Below are 20,219 nucleotides of genomic sequence, written 5' to 3'. Positions count from 1 at the left end.
CGTACATATACATATTACAGTCCATTTGAAGTGCAACATAAGTACAACATTTTATTTTTGATTTTTACACCTTTGTTCATTGTATTATTGTATTATTTATTATTTTCATGTTTTTCTGCTTTTGCTTTTTTCTTTTTATTTTATGTATTTTGGTTTTTTTTTCTTCTATATCAAATGTAGGCCATTGTGGCGCATTAGGTTCTTCCAGTAATGCCACATTGTTCCAAAACTATAAAAATACTAAAAAATGACTAAAAACCAAAATCTCACAGTTAATTGCTAATACTGCCCAAATTAAAAATGCTGTTATGGTCCGTACGCACCAAACCAACGACGATTTTGGGCCAACTTTTAAAACCAGTAGCGTACAAAATATCGAAATAAAAATTAAATAAAAAAATTGAAATTAAATATCAAAATTAAGCTAACGAGCGAGATTGAGCTAAAATTAGATCATCGTTGATGTTTTGAATTACAACAATGTTTTGAATTACGACGATATTTTTTTTATTTTTTATTTATTTATTCAACATATTAGCCACAGTGACATTACAGAGATCTCCAACGCGTCGCTGTAGCCGGTCATTCAGTAATAATAACATGATAACAGTAATAATAACTTATAATAATAACAATATTAACACAACATCATTAAAATCATAAAATCATAAAAAAAAGAAAAAACATAGATAAAGTAATAACAATCATTAATATTTATAATAGGCAAAATCAACCACTGGCATTCCTCAACAACCACTCAACCAGATTAGTATATTTTATATTGAAGAGGTCAATTTCACCAGAAATCCTGTTAAGCAGATATATCGCTCTAGATATAGGAGCCGTTGACAACATATTTGTGCGAGCCACAGGAGGAACAAACAAATCACGATTTCTCAAGTCCCTGAATTTACAAGGTGCATTAAACCTAAATTCCTTTAGAACCTGACGATTGTGTATTATCCCATTCAACAGCTTAAAAAAGTGTCTTCCCAGTAACATATTCCGACGAGACTCCAATGAGTTGAAACCTAACGCCCCTAATAGGAATGCACTAGGATATAGCCAAGGATAATAACCACACTGTTTCAAATAAAGATATCTGAGAAACCGTTTTTGGATTCTCTCAATCTTCAATGAATGAGTTATATGGGTAGGATTCCATATAATAGAAGAAAATTCTAGAATACTACGTACTAAAGATTCATAAAGAATTTTAAGCACCAACGTACTCTGGAAAGGTTTGCTAACTCTTAGTAAGAATCCCAGCATTTTTGTTGCACGCAAACAAATATTGTCTATGTGTCGTTTAAATTGAAAATTATTCGAGAACAAGACCCCCAAATCACAATATTCATCTACAAACTTTAATTCAACACCACTTAGGCGATATGGATAAATCAAGCGATTTGAAGATCTTGTCACATTGAGAACACAGCATTTTTGAATGCTAAAAAATAATTTATTATCGACAGACCAACTTGACAGCGCATCTATGTAAGTCCAATTGGAGAAGGGCTGCGTCACTATGAGACTTAACTGTCTTAAAAAGCTTAAGGTCATCGGCGAATAAAAGATAGTCTGAATACTTAATTATTTTTGAGATGTCATTAATGTAAATTAAAAAGAATCATGCACAGAGTCGTCAAGCCAGGTTTCCGTTAGTACCAGGATGTCAGCACATTGAATAGCCGAGTTAGAACCTAATTCATCCAGTTTAGATTTAAGGCCTCGTACATTTTGATAGAAAATGCTTATATTATGCATTACAACCAGAGAAATATTATAATTACGAGCGAAAAAAACCTTGTTATTGTTTCTTATAAGTCGTCACGATACACCAATGTGTTTCGCCGTGGATGAAATATTTAACAAAAAAAATGTCGGTGATTTGTCAAAGGGTTTTTTTTTCTTTCGTCGAAATAAAATTAATAATCACACATTATCCGATAAATTTTACCTCTGAGATGGATTTAATTATTTGATTTATTTCGACGAGAGAAACAATTGAAGACATTATCCGATAAAATTTACCTCTGAAATGATTTAATTAATTGATTTATTTCGACGAGAGAAACAATTGAAGACAAAAAAATTTCCAAAATATCGAATTAAAAATTAAATTTAAAAATTGAAATTAAATATCAAAATTAAAACTATTATTATTATATTAAAATTAAATTCAAGTATCAAAATAAAATTATAATCATTATATTAAAATTAAAAATAAATATTGAAAGTTAAAACAGAATATGCACAATTTAAATAAATTTTCGAGATTGACCTAAAATTAGATCATCAACAATCACATACAGGTAATCCTCGACTTTTGTTTGTCGAAGATGTTTTGACTTACGAAGATACGCACTAAGATCGAAAAAAAATCAAAGAATTATTATTTTTACTTCCCCGTAATGCGCAGTTACTGAGAATATATCATGTGTTAGTATGGGTGACCGAGCGATGGTCCCAACCCGGTACGTTGTCGGTTTATCAAACGAAATTTTTTTGGTCTTTGTAATTGTTATTACTTTATCTATGTTTTTTCTTTTTTTTATGATTTTATGATTTTAATGATGTTGTGTTAATATTGTTATTATTATAAGTTATTATTACTGTTATCATGTTATTATTACTGAATGACCGGCTACAGCGACGCGTTGGAGATCTCTGTAATGTCACTGTGGCTAATATGTTGAATAAATAAATAAAAAATAAAAAAAATATCGTCGTAATTCAAAACATTGTTGTAATTCAAAACATCAACGATGATCTAATTTTAGCTCAATCTCGCTCGTTAGCTTAATTTTGATATTTAATTTCAATTTTTTTATTTAATTTTTATTTCGATATTTTGTACGCTACTGGTTTTAAAAGTTGGCCCAAAATCGTCGTTGGTTTGGTGCGTACGGACCATTAGGCAATTACATATGTACATATCAGATTATTTCAGTGATTTGCCAGTGGTTCTTAACCAATGCTCTGCGGCATTATTATGATTGTTCTAACAAGAAAAAATTCTTGATTCATTGATATCAATAAACTGGGTGGGTAAGAATTCCCATCTGATAATATATAATTTCGAAAGAGACTTTGTTTGTAAGTATGTATATATCTTTGGTTGAGAATTTCGTAAATAAGTCAAAATTTCTATGACGACTAGTCGATTTTTTTATTCGATTTAAATTAATTTAATAAAAAAACAAATGAATATAATTTACTATCAGATTTGCCATGTTTACGCTGTTTATATTACAAATACTGAGCGAAGTCGGGTAAAACAACTAGTATCTAATAAAATCACAACTAATTTATTTTATTTTGATAACCACTTCTCTGATGAGTACCTCAAGGCTCTAACCTGGGACCTCTGCTATTTTTAATCTTTATAAATGATATCGGCTCGGTAATTTCAGATTCAAATTTCTTATTATATGTTGATGACCTCAAAGTAATATTGGAAATTGGTAATAATTCTGACTGTGAGATCCTTCAGAGTAATTTGAACTCTTCATGGAGCTGGGCGACTAATAACTATTTGCCTTTTAGTGTTAGTAAATGCCATATTATGTATTTTTCTCGTTCTTCTAATCCCATATTATATCAGAATGATCTTGGTGTAATTACACTGTGTAGAACATTATCCATAAACGACCTTGGCATTACATTTAAGAGCAGATGGAAGTTTGGTATCCATATTTTCAATATGTGCAATAAAGCTTCAAATATGCTGGGTTTTGTTATACGCAATGTTCATAATTTAAATAACTTAAGATTTTTGCGTATTCTTTATAACACATTGTTCCGAAGCATCTTGGAATCTGGTGCCATTATATTGAGTGCCAGTGAAATAACACACTCTCTAAAAATTGGAATAGTTCAAAGGAAGTTCCTCCGCTATCTATATATGAGAAAGTTTGGATACTACCTGCAACTGTATCCCAGTGCTTTTGTACAAGGATCTGTTGGGTATAGTTATCTATCTTGTCGGAGGAATATGCTTCTTGTGTATCATTTCTTCAAATTATTAAGAGGTGATATTTGCAACTCAACTATATTGGAAGAAATGAAGTTAAGGTTTCAATCTCGCCTTTGATTACACTGAGCAACAAAAAAAATTACCAGAGTGGAAACTAATCAATCTTTACTAAGTTTGACCCACTGTATCGAATATGATAATGATTTTTCTTGGTTCGCGATCATTTACGAGATATGAGCGTTTAAAAAAATGCGCAATTTTTACAGTTTTTTGGCTTTTGCGGTCTTTAACTCAAAATCTAGTATTGCTGTGCTCAAAGTGAGTATTGGAATTAATAGTCAGATGTTTTTTCTATGGATTGTGATTTTTTATTGTTTTAAAATACCGGTGCTGCGTTCTTACGAATGTTTAAAAGTATCTAAAAAAAACAACACGTACCACGTAACACTCTGTGTGTGAAAGACCTTAAGGTATGACCGCACTAGGCGACAGTGCGGTCTGACCTTGTGCGGTCAGTCTATATAATCAGCTTCGTCACACTGATTTTATATTATAGACGTTATACCCACAATTTATCTGTATAATATAATTACACTAGTGGTTTTACTCGGCTTCGCTCAGTATTTGTAATATAAACAGCTTAAAACATGGCTAATCTAATAGTAAATATTCATTTGTTTTTTTTATTATTAAATTTATTTGAATCTAAAAAAAATCATTTTCAACGATATCAATGTTGTCGCTTTAGTTCGCGGGACAGGTGTGTTGACCGTGTCCCGGTCTAAGAAAACACCGTTTGTGTTTGTAAGAGGATCATTGTTGTTCAATTGTTACAATGGTTATTAGTACGAAGAGGTTGAGCTTCGGAGAAGTGATCTGGTTGAACTCCAGAGGTTCACTCTGGTGTTTGCGGCTGCTGTATCGCTTTATATACGTTCTGGGTTGGAGCGTGCCGCACGCATATTCTTTGTCTTCGTTTCCAGGACACATGTGTTAGAAATGCGTGTTGACCTATTTTCGATGCACGTGCATTCGGTACACGTGTGTTTTATGGGGCGCGTCGTTTCGGTCAATGCGTTGACCTATTTACGAGGCGCGTGCATTATAGCTGTGGGGTCAGCGTTAGGATGAAGTTCGTTTGCCACGAGTAAATGTCTTTTTACGACACGTGTGTTCAGTATCCTGATGACATCACTGTGGGGTATCGTTTGTTTTACGATCGAACTCTTTCTTCTGGAATGGTCGAAGGGGTCGTTGCCCTTGTGTTATGCATGTTTATACGGGATCGATGATGAGTAGTCACCGGAGCCTGAGGGGGCCGTGTATTGTTCAAAGGTTGTAAATGTATTGTTAAAGGTTTGCCGAACAATGGATAGCGCTGTGACTATCCTACCTCTAATGATGAGATCACTGATTTTGATTCGTAATAGCACAAGTTGTACTATATTCCTACATCTCCATAGAACCTTTGATTAGTTTTCGATGCTCCCAACAAACCTTACAAAGTCTCTTTCGAAATTCAAAGGAACCCTTTGGAAATGCTTTTAACAAAGCGTTGTCACACTGATGAAGGGTTTTTGACCCATTCTTCATTAATTGATAACAGATCAATTTTTGATGAGAATTTATTTTCACTTATGTTATTTTTCAAAATTTACTATAAATGCTCTGTCGGATTTAAATGTCTGGTGACTGTGAAGACTGAAGGCCAGTCCGAAAGATCAAAATCCCTCATCTTGAACTTAAACCCTTAGATTTCTTCTATGCGTGGCGTGGGGCGGTTTATTAGTAGGTGGAGTTGCCATAAGTGAAAACTTGAAAACATTGGTATGTAGGTAATGTTTATTCTTATAATAATCCAAAAAAGTATAGAAATCCTCAAACTTTGGTATCTGAAAAAAATTCAGACATTTGTCTTGCATATTTGATTTCTTTGATATTTCGGTATCTGATTCTGAAATATTTTTCTTCAAATAACCCTTAAAGTATATAAACTGGCTGAAGAGAATCTCTGTGTTGCCAGCATTGATATTTTTTCCTTGTAAATATACTACATACAGGGAAAATTAAATTTTTTGCCATAAATCAGGAAATTTCTGCCCTAATCACCTTTTAAAGCTCTATCTCCTTCATATTATTGAATAATATATGTAAAGCTCTATTTCCTCCATATTGTTGAATAATATATTTAAAGCTCTATCTCCTCCACACTATTGAATAATAATTATTCATTTGTGAAACTAAAGTCAGTATAATATCGAATTATATTTTTATTGTTATATTACAATTTTACTGTCGTTTACAATAATCGTACAAACTATTTGTTCTTCTTTCCTTTATTCACCTGTTTGCTCTTTGATCTGCAACATAATTTACGACACACAAATACAAACAACAACATCACAAGCACTAGAGGGGTTAAAATAACCACTGCAACATCTAGCAATAATTGAGAACAGCGAGGCAGCGACGGGGGAGATAAATACTTGGCACCATTGGTGCGTATGACATGGTTGACGTAATAAGCCAGCAAATCGCGCGGTTTCATCGGCCTGTCGTGGAATATTTCCTTGTACTTTTTCGCATTTTGAGTATATCTGAAATAATATTCGTTTCGATGTATCGATCTATTTTATATTTTTAATTGTTTCTATGTGGAAACTGTGATATACTTTGGATTGGTGATGGTCTCTTTGATGGATGACGTCAGAGAAGCTTCGGTTATGGAGTCGAATGTCAACATGATGCCTTGCTCTTTTTCATACATTGTCTTTGCATTGTGATATTGATCCCCAAAAATTGGAATGGCCAGTAGTGGTACGCCGAAGTATGTCGCTTCTAAACAACTCAACAGTCCACCGTGTGAGATGAAGAGTTTGACGTTCGGATGAGCTGAAAATATATCATCAGGACAATAATTATTTGGGGACGGTTCATCGAAAAATGGTCAAGGAAATGTAATAGCGTCGCTATGCCTGTGCGGGGAGTGCGGTCTCCACTGGGTGACACCAAATTGATCAAATTGAAAAACGCTAATTTGACATATGGCATTAATTCGTTATACGGCGGTCCTCGAGCGGCTACACGCCTCGTTGCAATTTCTGTATATATATACAGCTTTCTGTATTTATACAGCTACCGCGAAATCCATCTGGTGCAGCTATATATAGCTTCAAATATGAGACATACTTGGCTTTTATTCGAATTCCTGAGAAATAAGTGTATGTACCTAAAGGTAAGAAGGTTAACTGATTCATTTAGACGGAGACGCAATCCATAAACTACGTGTGAACTAAGCTTCTCTTTTGGTGTTTCTGCATAAGGCTACTTTTAGCTACTGCATAAGGACAATAATTATTTGGGGATGGTTCATCGAAAAATGGGTAAGGAAATGTACTCTTGCTTTCTAGCACGTGTGGCTGTCCGCTTGGCCTGTTTCTTGGAACTCACTGTACAAAATTGGTTGACACGCGGGCTTTTTTCGGGTGTAGTTCGAACCTTTTTTTTAAACTAATAAAGGACGAATACCATTCAAGAAACTGATATTGTTCTCGCATTTTTTGAAAAGAAATAACTGTAATGAATAGAGATAGGACCGGAAGCGTACTTTTTCCAGGAAACAGGGAAAACTACGAAGCTAGAGAGCATAAAAAAAAGGTTCATCATAAAAATAAACATTGCACGGCGAACAATGAACAAAGAACGGCGCAAAGTTGGTCCGCTTTTTAGTAATGAATACTTATTAGTAGTCACCGAAGCCTGAGGGGGCCGTGTATTGTTCAAAGGTTGTAAATGCATTGTTAAAGGTTTGCCGAACAATTGATAGCACTGTGACTATCCTACCTCTACTTATTAGTACCTGCAATGCCCGTTCATGTTTTATTATGCAATTACTGTTAACCAAATACTTTTTTCTCTAATTAAGACATTTTTAGCTGCCACCAGGGATATTCATTTTATTTAAAAATAATACTCTCAAAGGAGCCGAATAGTTCAAAACTGGAAATTATGTGTATTACGGACGGACGGACCGATGTCGTTAAATGTAAGTGTACACTTGTTTATTTATTAAATTTTATTGTGATTTACTTTATTAAAAAATATATTATATTTTATAATATTGAAAGCCCCTGTCAACTGCATCTAAAGAAAAATAGGCCAATAAGATAAGTGCAAAAACACACAGTGGTGAATGTGGCACGTGGTTTTTTTTTTAGATACTTTTAAACATGTGAAAAAAATGAGCCGTGCCATGCACAGATTCATTGAAAACCCAGCATACCCCGCCCCAAAATGACCCTCTGGACCATTTTGGCTAAAATTGTATGCTTGTACATATATATATCCTTGCTTTGACAGTGATCGATAACGGTGTATACCATATTTGAAGATATGTAGGAGACCACCAACAGCGAGAAGCCATGCGCACGATGTGCCGTTCACCGCTGTGTGTTTTCGCCCTAACACTGAAAAATTGAACTACAACCCGAAAAAAAGGCGAAGTGAAAGTAAGAAGAGCCTTGTAAAAAGCCCGCTTGTTGATCAATATTGTATACAAACTTATAACGAATACATATAAGCAATGAACGGATTTAAACTACTTACCTAAAATACTTGATTGAGGCATCCACTTTCTAATAATCACATTCTTAGGTCTATCCGGCAAGTCTTCTTCGAACTTCCACAAAACAGTTTCTTTGAAAGTCGACAACGCTTTAAGTATACTCTTTCTCATGTTGATATCCATTTCACTGCTCTTTAAATTGCTACCCATGCTAAAATAGATAACTCCATGCTTTGCAGACTCGATTACCTTTTTCAGATCCTGCAATTTGACGAAGTTACACAAGATAAAACGATGGAATCTAGTAAAATTTAAGATACGAGTACTTCATATGTTACATACTTCGGGTAATGGTGCAGGTTCTGCAATATGATATCCACCAATTTCAATTGTGTTTGGCAGCAGAGGACGAGCAATTCCTACCGAAGGATGACTATTGACAACAACCATGGAGATTTGCTTTTTCAAGTCTTTGTATGGCACCATCTTTGACTCCTCGGGCATATACATTTCGTACTTTTCCTTTTGCAAAGGTGCCAAAACTAATCTGGTTTATTATAATACATGATGGTTTATTTATTTATAGGAACAACACAATTTTTTAAAATTAAAATGTGAACTCACTTTCCCATAACCTCTTGAACGATGGCTATTAAAGTATTGTAAACTCTCTCCATCAGACTCATATTGGTGGTGTAAGTTGTAAATATGTTGGGAACTGTTGCTATGGTCAGCGGATTTCCAGTCATTGTAGCAAGCCAAGACATTAAACTTACAGATGATAAAGCTATGACTGGGCATTTGTAATGAACGCCAAATCTGAAAAATTCATATGTTATGTACATAGATATATATATATATATATATATATATATATATATATATATATATATATATATATATATATATATATATATATATATATATCCTCAATACGTGTTTACCAGTTATGAGTTAAATTTTATGTTGATTATTACCCGATCAATACTTCGTTCATGAAATATTCGAATATGACGAGGTCGAACTTTTGGGATTTGTCATTCAACAAATTCTTCACTTCTGGACTGTTGTAAAATATATCAATGATCATCGGCTGCCATCGGTTGATCAATTGTATCATTTCTATTTGAGACATGTTAACAGTGTGGAATCCAGGACCGTTCTTCTCTGTTTAAATATTAATCTATGATTAAGTTATGGTTTGTATATTTATTTATTTATCTATTTAATAGTTTTGGACCATTGTGGCATTACAGGAAGAACCTAATGCGCCACAATGGCCTACATTTGAAAAAGATATAAAAACATGATATAAAAACAAGTAAACTGTAAATAAAAGAAAAATGCAGAAAACATGGTAAAATAAAATAATAAAAAAAAGTAACAAAAGGAAAATAATACATCATTCAGAGAGAAAAAAAATATAACAAAAGTGTAAAAATTAAAAATAAAATCCATAAATCCCATTCTTTGTTTACACTGAGCAAAATTAAAATAGTATATAAAAATGTACAAAGGAGAAAGAAAAAATAAAATAAAATAAAACAAAATATGAATAAAAAATAAAATCACAGCGAGGCCCAAATGGAAGAGAGTAGATTAAGATTCCACTCATTCATCACATTCAAATTAAGAAAGTAATGATGAGCGCAGGTTACCAGATAAATATGTTAAGATAATATCCGACAATCTACGCTCCCCAAGGTGGAAAATATCACATTCAGGGACAGCAGCAACGATTTCATTGAGAAGTCGAATAGCTCTTGGAATAGGAGCCATTCGAAAAAGAACTGTGCGAGCAGCAGGTACAACCATTAAATGATGATGTCTACCAGGCACATAATTATTAGGGACATAAAGTCCCAACTATATATGTAATATGTTTATATAAAACAATTGAAAGTGTGTTTGGTTGTGGTTTTATCCTTTGTTATATATATTTTAAGCTTAATATATCAGTGGCGGCTAGTTTTAAGGGCAATCGGGGCACTGCCCCAAACACATTTAGACACATAATCAAAAAATAAAATAAATTTTGTATATTGTTGGTGTTTCGTCAAAAGACAACAAGTGTCTGTTTATCCGGCTCACCACACGATGAGCAGAACCAATTCGTAATTCAGTTAGGGGCAGTCGCTTATCTGCTGTGATCCCGTGGTCGCCAGCTCCAGTTTACCTGCTACCCTGGTAGTTGCGAGTAGCACTGCGTTAGAGTGTAAACAGCAGTTGTAGTTGAAAAAAAAGGGGTTCAACTTACGGCACACTCGTTGATGAAGACTCAAAAAATTGTCAATCGCAATATGACAATTTTATCATAATTTTTTTTTATTAAACATTTTCAGAAACACAACGAACGAAGTCGATAATTTGTTAAAGAAAGTCATCTTCCTTGTATAAAATGTTATTGAAAATATATTAAGTACAAATGTACTACCTGTTTTTAATGTCACGAGCCGCGCCCCTTTATCACAGTGGTGTCTATAAAATATATATATACATATATTTTTTTTCATCCAAAGCACTATTACATGAAAGTTCATTAAATTTTCAAGTTTAGTACAATTTTTGACAAAAATTATATGAATTTTTAGATTAAATAACGGGTTTCCGGAAAATTTTGATTTTTAACAACGGGTTGACACCACTGCCTGTGTGTAAGTATACATATGTAATTGTGTTATGATATTTGTCAATATCTGATGTAAAGTTATAACATTTGTGTATAGAGTAAGATTTTGAATTACTTTTATTTACCTTGTGATTCAATCAGCGCAGGAATGCTAATATCTGTATACTTTTTAGTATTTGTTGCAAAAGCGCTGATAAGTGTAACCTAAATAATCATAAAGTCGTCATAAATATTTATACAAAAATCATGTACATACATACGTATATTTGTTTATACTTAATTACGTATATTTACATCATGTCCGTTGTCGACTAGCGTATCGGTGACACCTTTGCACAATATGTGATGACTCCTCGAAGGTGCTGGACACAGCATGAGGATTTTGGAGCCATCGACGTAGCTAGAAGATATGCAAACCAGCAAAAGTATTCCGAAGAATACTTTCGATGCCATTTTGAATCAATCTATAAAAAAATTAAATCATCATTTGTAAATGAGTACTTTTTATCAAACATCCAAATTACTTTTATTATAATAATAATAACCCTGGAAATTCTATTCTTAATGTGCTTTTTTTTTCACCTGATTTACAATACCATTTGAAAAGGTATTGAAAGATTATGAAAGGTTGGTTTTGATGGTATGACCATTTTAAGCAACAGATAAGAGTTTAATTCCAGTTACTATAATGTAGCGCGATTAAAATCTGAAAATGGAATATGTATGTACATGTACTGATAAAAACGTCAACATTTATCATCGCAACAGCATTTTTTTTATTTACATGATATTGATAAGGATCATACTGCTAGTAAAAGTACTATGTATGTACATACTTTCAGTTCAGTTAAAAAAAACTGTTTAAAAACAATAGTGTATGAAATTCATCATACCTATTCAGTGCCGTAGCAAGTCATTAATTTATTTAATTTATTTTTTCGAAATCTGAAACTCTACTTCAGATTATTCGCTTGAAAAGTTTGTAATTCTAATAAAAAGAAGAAAAGTTTTTTAGATTTGTTTTTAAATCTTTCGACATTAAACTTCAGCACCAATTCGACGTTTTCTTTATATGTTTTTTTATATCTTTTTGAACCTACATATGATATGTACATACATAGTTATCAATGTCCAAAAAAATATATTAATTCCTGACGTTGTTTGAATCCTCAAAATTCAAAAACTGATAAATTTACATATTAACTTGAAAAACATATATTACTATTTTTTTACCTTATTTTTCTTACATTATACAATAAAAACAAAAATCGAAAAGAAAATACATATTTTTTTTTTTATAATACATGTTTTTTTTGAAAATAAAAATTAATTTTTATTTTCGCACATTATTTAAAAAAATATTTTAAAAAATTAATACTTTATCTATGCATTTGAGGAATATAAGAAGGTCGCAAAACAAAATTCGATATTGAACCGTACAGAAACATTCACACATACCGGCAGCATTTTCGATACAAATTGAACGCAAATGTATGGAAACTTGCACGAGACAAAAAGTTCTACTTCCGGTTGTCAGATTTTGTTCAATTTTTTTTTATTACTTAAAATCACTATCAGTATTATACACATTAAATATCAAGAAAATTAAAATAATTTAAAAGGTCAAAATAAAATAATGAAATATTGTTTTAAAAAAAAAACTACTTCCGCTTTACGAATTCTGACCAAAACCTTATCAGCTCTAAGTTAATACATAAATAATACAAATATAAATTTTCAGCTTGATACGTTCAGGGTTGTGGACATAATAGTGGCCATAAAATTTGTGACCTTTCTAAGAGGAAAAAATTCAACTTCCGGTTTATTAAATTTAGTGATTTTTTTTTTATTTTCATTACATTGATACAATAATTATACTTGATTTTTTTCGTGAAGAGCACATATGTTGAAGGGGTCGAAAAAAATATTGGAAGAAAAATCGAACAAGAGTAAACTGCCACTTCCGGTTCACGGATGGTAACCAAATTTTATACAAAACTTTATATTAAGCTTAAACTTCTAGATATGAAATTTCAGTTCAAAAAACTAAAACGTTTCTGAGAAAAACATAAAAAAACCTCGATTTTCTGGAGTAAAAGTACTATGTACAGAAAATCGTTCAATCGTTCAAAAAGGTACAGATAAAAATATTTAAAAATATAAGGCTATAAAGATTATTATTTCTATTACATGTAAAAAACTTTCAGTCCGATTCAGTTAGCGGCTTAGGAGATAATTGAATTTAAAAACTAAAAAAAAGAGGACATCTACGTATAAGGTACCATTTCCAGTCAAGTTAAAAATTTGAAAAAACTTTCATCGTGTCGATTATATTATTTTTTATAAAAAAATATGGAAACGTGTTCGGTTTCCATGGTTCCATAGTTTCTATTTACCACGAGCTTAATGCAATCAAATTTTCTCATGGTCACAAAAATATTGTTACACTCATTTAATGTTTCTACCCACATATTAAAGATAAAGTAAAAAAGATTAATATCACACTTTGAGATTGAAGATATAATTTGTAGAAATATTGAATAAAATTTTAACAATCTATTATAAAAGATGTGTACAAAAAAACGTTAATGTATCATTGAACTTTTCAAGTTCAGATATTCTTCCTTATGAACGATTGTATAAATAATTTATGTACGTATAAAACTATTGTCACTGAATTTTGTAGCTTTTGTGTGATTTTTCCATTCTTAAATAATCGCCATAATGATCATTTGCGAGTTTGACCTTCATCACCTCAATTTTGACCAAGGTCAATGCTCAGTACTTATTCGGCACAAACAAAACGATCAAATCAGAAATTGGTTAAATATGTATTATTAGCACAACAAATACAACTTTTTCTATGTATATAAATAATTCAAACGTGTCTAAAACTTGATAATAATTACTCATTTTTATTATTATTATTTATTTATTATCATGAATATTATATTATGTGTATCATTATTCATATTATTATATACACTAGCGAAGTTTCGTGTCGTTTAATTATTAATTTTCATGCAATATTAGTGCGGTAGGTTAAATATGACTGTGATAATATTTTATAACATACATATGTGTATGTAATAGTATGTATATTAATTATTAGAACTCTCACATATTTATAATCCTTCGTTAAGGTAAAATGTAAAATAACACTGGGAAACAACCTGTTGCTCTCGAGTACGACGATCGACTAGTTGTTTTTTTATTGGTGAGAATCTCAGCGATAATATCGCGGTAGGTACATTCATATATCTGATAATGGAGGTAAGATAATTTGTAGCTGATGTTTGGTGGGTCGATTGTGTAAAAAACTCAAGTAAAAAAAAATAAATGTATTTAAAAAACTTTAGTAAAAAAACTCAAGTAACAAAATAAATGTACATATATAAAAAATAATGTACTAAAATATAAAAAATAAATGTATATAAAAACTTTAGTAAAAAAACGATATTAAAAAAAACTCAAGTAAAATAAATGTATATAAACAAATAATAAAATTATTAAAATAAAAAGGCAATTTAATCAATGATATTTCAATCAAAAAGATTTCAATGATTGGGGTTTTAATCAAAATTATGATCCCGGCTTAAACTAATGTAATTAAATATATTACTAAGAGGTATGGGCCGCTTTTAGATCATCACATACATACCAAGGCAGCCCATACCTCTTATTTTGTTACTTGAGTTTTTTTACTAAAGTTATTTATATACCTTTTTTTTTACTTGAGTTTTTTATATATCTTAATATTATATACATAAGAGGTAAGTAATTAAAAAACCTTTTTTTACCAAGCGTTTTTTTTATTTTCTACTTTTTTGTGTTACAGAAATTACTATAATACTGAATTATAATTATTTACAAATTAATTTAATTATTATTTATAATTATTTGCATTGTTGAGTAATATCGCATTTAAATGACTTTAAAGGCACTTTAAAATCTCAATATGTAGTATTTCTATAAATCATAGTCAAAGATGTTTGAATCTTAAAATTGTATATATGCATCTACGGAACGAGAGTTATGTATACTCATTTATGTATTATGTATACTCATTTATGCCGGGAATTTATGGAATTATGTATACTCATTTATGCCGGGAATTTATGGAATTATGTATACTCATTTATGCCGGGAATCTTACAGTTTAGAATAGTTTATTAATACTAAGATTGCTTTAATGATAAAATTGAAGTTGTAATCATATTAACAATGAAATTGTAATGTAATCCATACAGTTAAGAATAGTTTATCAATGTATGATTGTCCATAAATGAGTTTATGTATTTACAGAAATGAACTTTTCAATCATCAGATAAATTAAATCAGCTGATAACTAAAAATAAAACTATCACTGTTTGATCTGTGTGCATATGTAGCTTTTATTGGTTAGAAAGTTTGTTTTAGAGAAATAAACAATGAAATTTGAGGTTATGGGTAGCTGTTGAACTAATTGTATGTATGTAAGCTTATTATAAATCATATTAACAATTAGATACAACATAACTTCTTATTGAATACTTATCTCGCAGATAAAACTCCGTGAAGAGATATACTTTTAGCCGTGAAATGTCAGATTTGACATATTTGGCCATAAAACAATATACATATATCGTGTATTACCCTACAAGAAGCTACACGCCAAATTTGAAATTATAAATTATTATGAGTTGAAACTATAAATATTTATATATTATAGATAACGAGAACCAATAGAGCAAATTTCATAAAATATAGAGTGAATTATAGGCGTTTAAACAATTAAAATTGATAAGGCCGTGTCATGGTGAACAGTTTATGCCTTGTTAAACAACGCTTGTTAAACGTCAATAAGGTCTACGTGCACTGTTTTTAAAACGCGTTGTATACGATATTTTATCTCCAACGTAATGGCAGACGATACATTAACGTGTATTGATGACCAAAATGAGCAATATGGCAAAGTATGAAAACGATCAGATAAGAGATAAAAATGACCACTGACACGAAAGCCATGTGAAACGTAAAGGAGGTAAGTAATGAAACGTAAAGGAGGTAAGTTATAATAATAATAAGTAATAAAAAGATAGCATTGCTCTATAGCAGTGGTTCTCAGGCGAAATTTTACCGTGGCCGCACAGGTGATAATAGTGGTCCCATGGAAATGTCTGGTGGCCGCACCAAATTTTATCAAATAAATTAAAGTTACATAAAAAGTGGATGATATTTATTCATAAAATAAAAGAAATTTTAACATTTTGGTATCTATTTATTTAATAATAATGCAAATGGAAATTGCTCAATACTCCTTTCTTCCAATGCAAGCCGCATTGCTGCTTCTAAGTTTGCATCTGTCAGCTGGTTTCTAAATTTGTTTTTAATAAAGTGCATTACACTGAATGATCTTTCGCAATATACGGTAGTGGGAAAAATAGACAATATTAATAAAGCGATTTATTGTTGCCAAATCTTTATATTGGTTTGTTTCATTGTCAACGTATATTTCCGACCAAAATTTTTGAACCGAAATATTATTAAAATGGTTATTAAGTACTTGATCATGACTACTTTCTAATAATGCATATTTTACGTTAGCCCAGTTAATTAATCTCAATACTGAAAATGATTTTAAACTATTTTGTAGTACTATGAAATTTTCATTTGTCATCATAATAAAAGGGGAAGATACAAAAGAAACGGTTTTAAAAATATTCAATTCTTCGAACTTTTTATCAAGTTCCAGATTTAAGACACTCTATTATTTTAAGTTTTAATTTTAATTTTGAAGTTGTTTGCTTTTCGCTATAATTTTAGTTTGTCATGATGAGCATGGTTTCTATAATATTAGTGTTGTTACTTTTTTGTAGTTTTTAAAATATATTTATTTTTTTTTTTAAATATTAGTATTATTTACTATTAAGTCGCTGGTGGCCGCAGTAAAATCCACTAGTGGCCGCATGCGGCCACCGTGGCCGCACTTGAGAACCACTGCTCTATAGTCACAGGGTCGGGCTTAAGGGGCAGCACCACAGATATAGAATAACACGATATAGAATGTTATACCATAGATATAGAATGTTATTCTATAGATATGGGCAGTTTTTTTTTCTTTTATAAAATTAAACTATAAAATTCTTCAGTTCTATTGAGCGTAAATTGTCGGATATTACTCTAACCCATTTATCTGGTAGTCTGCGCTCATCATTGTTTTCATGATTGATTTTGATTTATGAGTGGAATTTTGATTTACTCTCTTCCATTTGGGCCTCACAGGGATGTTTTGTATTTGCAGTTGGTTCTTATTTATTGGCTGTAGGTGTAAGACATTCCTTATGTTATATTTTATATTTGATATTTTTACGTTATTTGTTATTTTTAAATGCTATTGTTTTTTTATGTTTATTAATGGATGTATTTTTTTATGTATTAATTGATTAGTATATTATTTTCGTTATGTATTAATTTATGTTTAATTGCTATTTTGTTTTTTTTTTGTGTTATATTTTTTGACCATTGTGGCGCATTAGGAATTCCTGTAATGCCAAAATGGTCTGAACTTTAAAATAAATAAATAAATGAATAAAAACCCTTTGATTCTCTTTGAATTTATAAAACATTTTATATTCAACTTAATTTTTCTAAATGAAATAACAATACTAACAATATAATATGATAATTTACAAGGAACGCAGGAAGTTGATTGTCAAATATCAACAATTCATGAATAAAACTGAATGCACCTACCTAGGTACATATGTACATATGTAGATATTTAATATAACAAAATTATAAATGTATTATAAAGATAACTTATTTTATTATAAAAATAACTTTATGACTTTCATTATGCAGTTTAGTTGTATAAAAAACTAAACTCGATAATGAGGCACACAAAAACATTCACACATATCGGCTTTAAGAGCATTTTTGATGTTTAAGCGCTAATGTAGGGAAACTCAAACAAGATAAAAGTTCTATTTCAGGTTGTCTGATTTTGTTCTAAATTTTTTTATTACTTAACATCACTATACATATATACATATGTATTATAAATATACATCAAGAAAATTGAAATATTTTAAAAGGTTGAAAGAAAATAATGAAATTTTGTTTAAAAAAAAGTACTACTAACCTAACCTAACCAAAACCTTATCAACTCGAAGTTATTACATAAAAAATACAAATCGTGAGTTCAAATCCCAGCTGAATATGCTGCTGGCGAGATCTTCGTGGTTATTAAAAAACAGATCCTGCTAGAATTTTCCAATTTATCTAACTTAATTGTTGTGACGAATGTAAAAAATTGGTATCTCTTCTAAGTTTCTCTCAAATTCGAGTTATTAGCATCTCAATTTTTTCTGAGATTCATATAAATATTGTAACGTTCGCCGCCGAGTAAGTGAACCACCGAATTGGCGTATGAACCATCAATGACCACCGAATTGGTGTAGTACCCGGTTCCTTCTCAGAAGTGACAGTGATAGCGTGGGGAGTGCCGTGGGAATGCATATCTAGTACGTGACTATAACCATAGGTAAACAAACCGGACGTCGAAGATTCTTTGAGAGACCTGTCCTTTACAAGGAGGTACTTAGACAATATCAAGACATTCTGGACGGAGCACTGGCGGTGCGTGGATCCCTTTAATCACCAATAAATGCTGTGACACGACTTTCACCTTTTACTTGGATCATCCACCCACCCCTACGCAACAATGTTTTACCTACAAACACTCTGTAATGTCAATATTACTCACAAATTTTCTGTATATCATTTTTTTTATTGTACCAAAGATGTCTATATTGTATTATATGTATTTGTACTGTAATATTTGAAATATTTTAGTACTTATGTATGTACAAAGTAATCTAACCTTCTTTGTCAACTTGGAGTAATTCTTTCCATCGCATCTATGATAGAAATGTATATACATATATGTACATATGTTACAGTGAAATGGTCAGAACATTTTTGACTGTTCTAAGATGAAAAAATTCCACTTCCAGTTTAAAATTTCCAAAAGAATTAAAAAATATTAGAAGAATGGTGGTTTTTATTGATGATGTTTAAGGTCAATATTATTGATGATATTAATTGTACAATTACGTACAATATACATGTGTACGTTCTATATACATACATACACCTATTCTTCAACGTCAAGGTCTTATCAACTCTTTGCAGGCGAGTAACAATTTTAACTTGACTTAATACTCACACGACTGGTTTGTATTGTGTAAATATAATAGAAATAGTGCCGAGTCATTAAATAATATTTGCAGAGTGTGTGGGTTTGAATCTTCATTGAGATATTTGTAAATCGTTTAACCCTTTGCGTGCTGACGTCTTTTCTGTTGAAAGCACGCCACGCTGAAAATTTCGCCAACATTTCCAACTAGAATTATTAAGAAATCCAATAGAAAGCAAGTATAAAAATTGTGGCTAATCCAAACAAACCCTAGATAACTACCACCGAGGATTTCGAGCTTTGTACAGGTGTGTTTACACTCTCTAATATACGATTATCTTGCAACAATATAAAATAAACAAAAGAAGTCTATTAATGAATGTATTTTTCCAAAACTAGTTCCATCTTCATCATTGTTGCTAAAATGTAATGCTCACAATCTAAAATACTCAGCAGTTAGGGATTTTCATCGGGAAATTCTGCTATGATTATAAATTCAGAAATTTCGGTGTAAACCACTCCTAATAAACTTTGACAAATGAATGACACGGATTACACGACCCATGTTCAATGCATTTTTTTCAATTCTACCTGGAAAGGCTTAGCGGGTAGTATTCTTGTTTACTTTGTACATGCTCAAAATACAACGCCTATCAGCGTTTTTCAGGCCCATGGACTTGTTGGGCAACAACGTTTGAATGCTGACAAACGCTGATCGGCGTTTGTCAGCATTTAAAGGGTTAAAAGGATATTTTGAGGTATGTATATATAATATGTGCGATTGCACGGGTCATCTGATTGTAAGTGGGAGTAATTTTTATACAATCAAGGTCATTTTTTTATTACACTACAACTACACATGTAATGT

The 20,219-nt window shown here is 31.2% G+C and overlaps 1 protein-coding gene across 3 annotated transcripts; it reads right to left on the bottom strand.

Annotated features, from left to right (window-relative positions):
• Nucleotides 1-5,805: 5,805 nt before the first annotated feature.
• On the bottom strand, nt 5,806-14,403 carry LOC143913529 (UDP-glucosyltransferase 2-like). 3 transcript variants are annotated; one of them, XM_077433384.1, is made up of 9 exons: nt 14,346-14,403; nt 11,467-11,636; nt 11,298-11,376; nt 9,521-9,710; nt 9,168-9,362; nt 8,886-9,090; nt 8,585-8,804; nt 6,652-6,871; nt 5,806-6,576 (listed from the first exon to the last, which is right to left on the bottom strand). In XM_077433384.1, the coding sequence occupies exons 2-9, from the start codon at nt 11,623-11,625 to the stop codon at nt 6,297-6,299; spliced, it is 1,548 nt and encodes a 515-aa protein (XP_077289510.1). In that variant the 5' UTR covers nt 11,626-11,636; nt 14,346-14,403; the 3' UTR covers nt 5,806-6,296. The 3 variants fall into 3 exon arrangements, with proteins under 3 accessions (XP_077289510.1, XP_077289509.1, XP_077289511.1); XM_077433383.1 differs by having other exon boundaries at nt 14,294-14,376; XM_077433385.1 differs by having other exon boundaries at nt 11,467-11,695; nt 14,249-14,373.
• Nucleotides 14,404-20,219: the final 5,816 nt, after the last annotated feature.

The sequence above is a fragment of the Arctopsyche grandis genome, chromosome 6 (genome assembly GCF_051622035.1).
Source record: "Arctopsyche grandis isolate Sample6627 chromosome 6, ASM5162203v2, whole genome shotgun sequence".
Classification (NCBI taxonomy): Eukaryota; Metazoa; Arthropoda; class Insecta; order Trichoptera; family Hydropsychidae; genus Arctopsyche; species Arctopsyche grandis.
Note: the sequence above shows the minus strand (reverse complement) of the source record. Positions and strands in the feature narration are given on the sequence as shown.

Excerpts from the sequence above, each read along its gene's own strand:
- LOC143913529 (XM_077433384.1), bottom strand. The coding sequence starts at position 11,625 with ATGGCATCGAAAGTATTCTTCGGAATACTTTTGCTGGTTTGCATATCT. Across the intron at positions 11,377-11,466 it reads TAGTCGACAACGGACATGAT|GTTACACTTATCAGCGCTTT; the intron begins GTAAATATACGT and ends ATGATTATTTAG. Across the intron at positions 6,872-8,584 it reads GCCTCAATCAAGTATTTTAG|CTCATCCGAACGTCAAACTC; the intron begins GTAAGTAGTTTA and ends ATATATTTTCAG.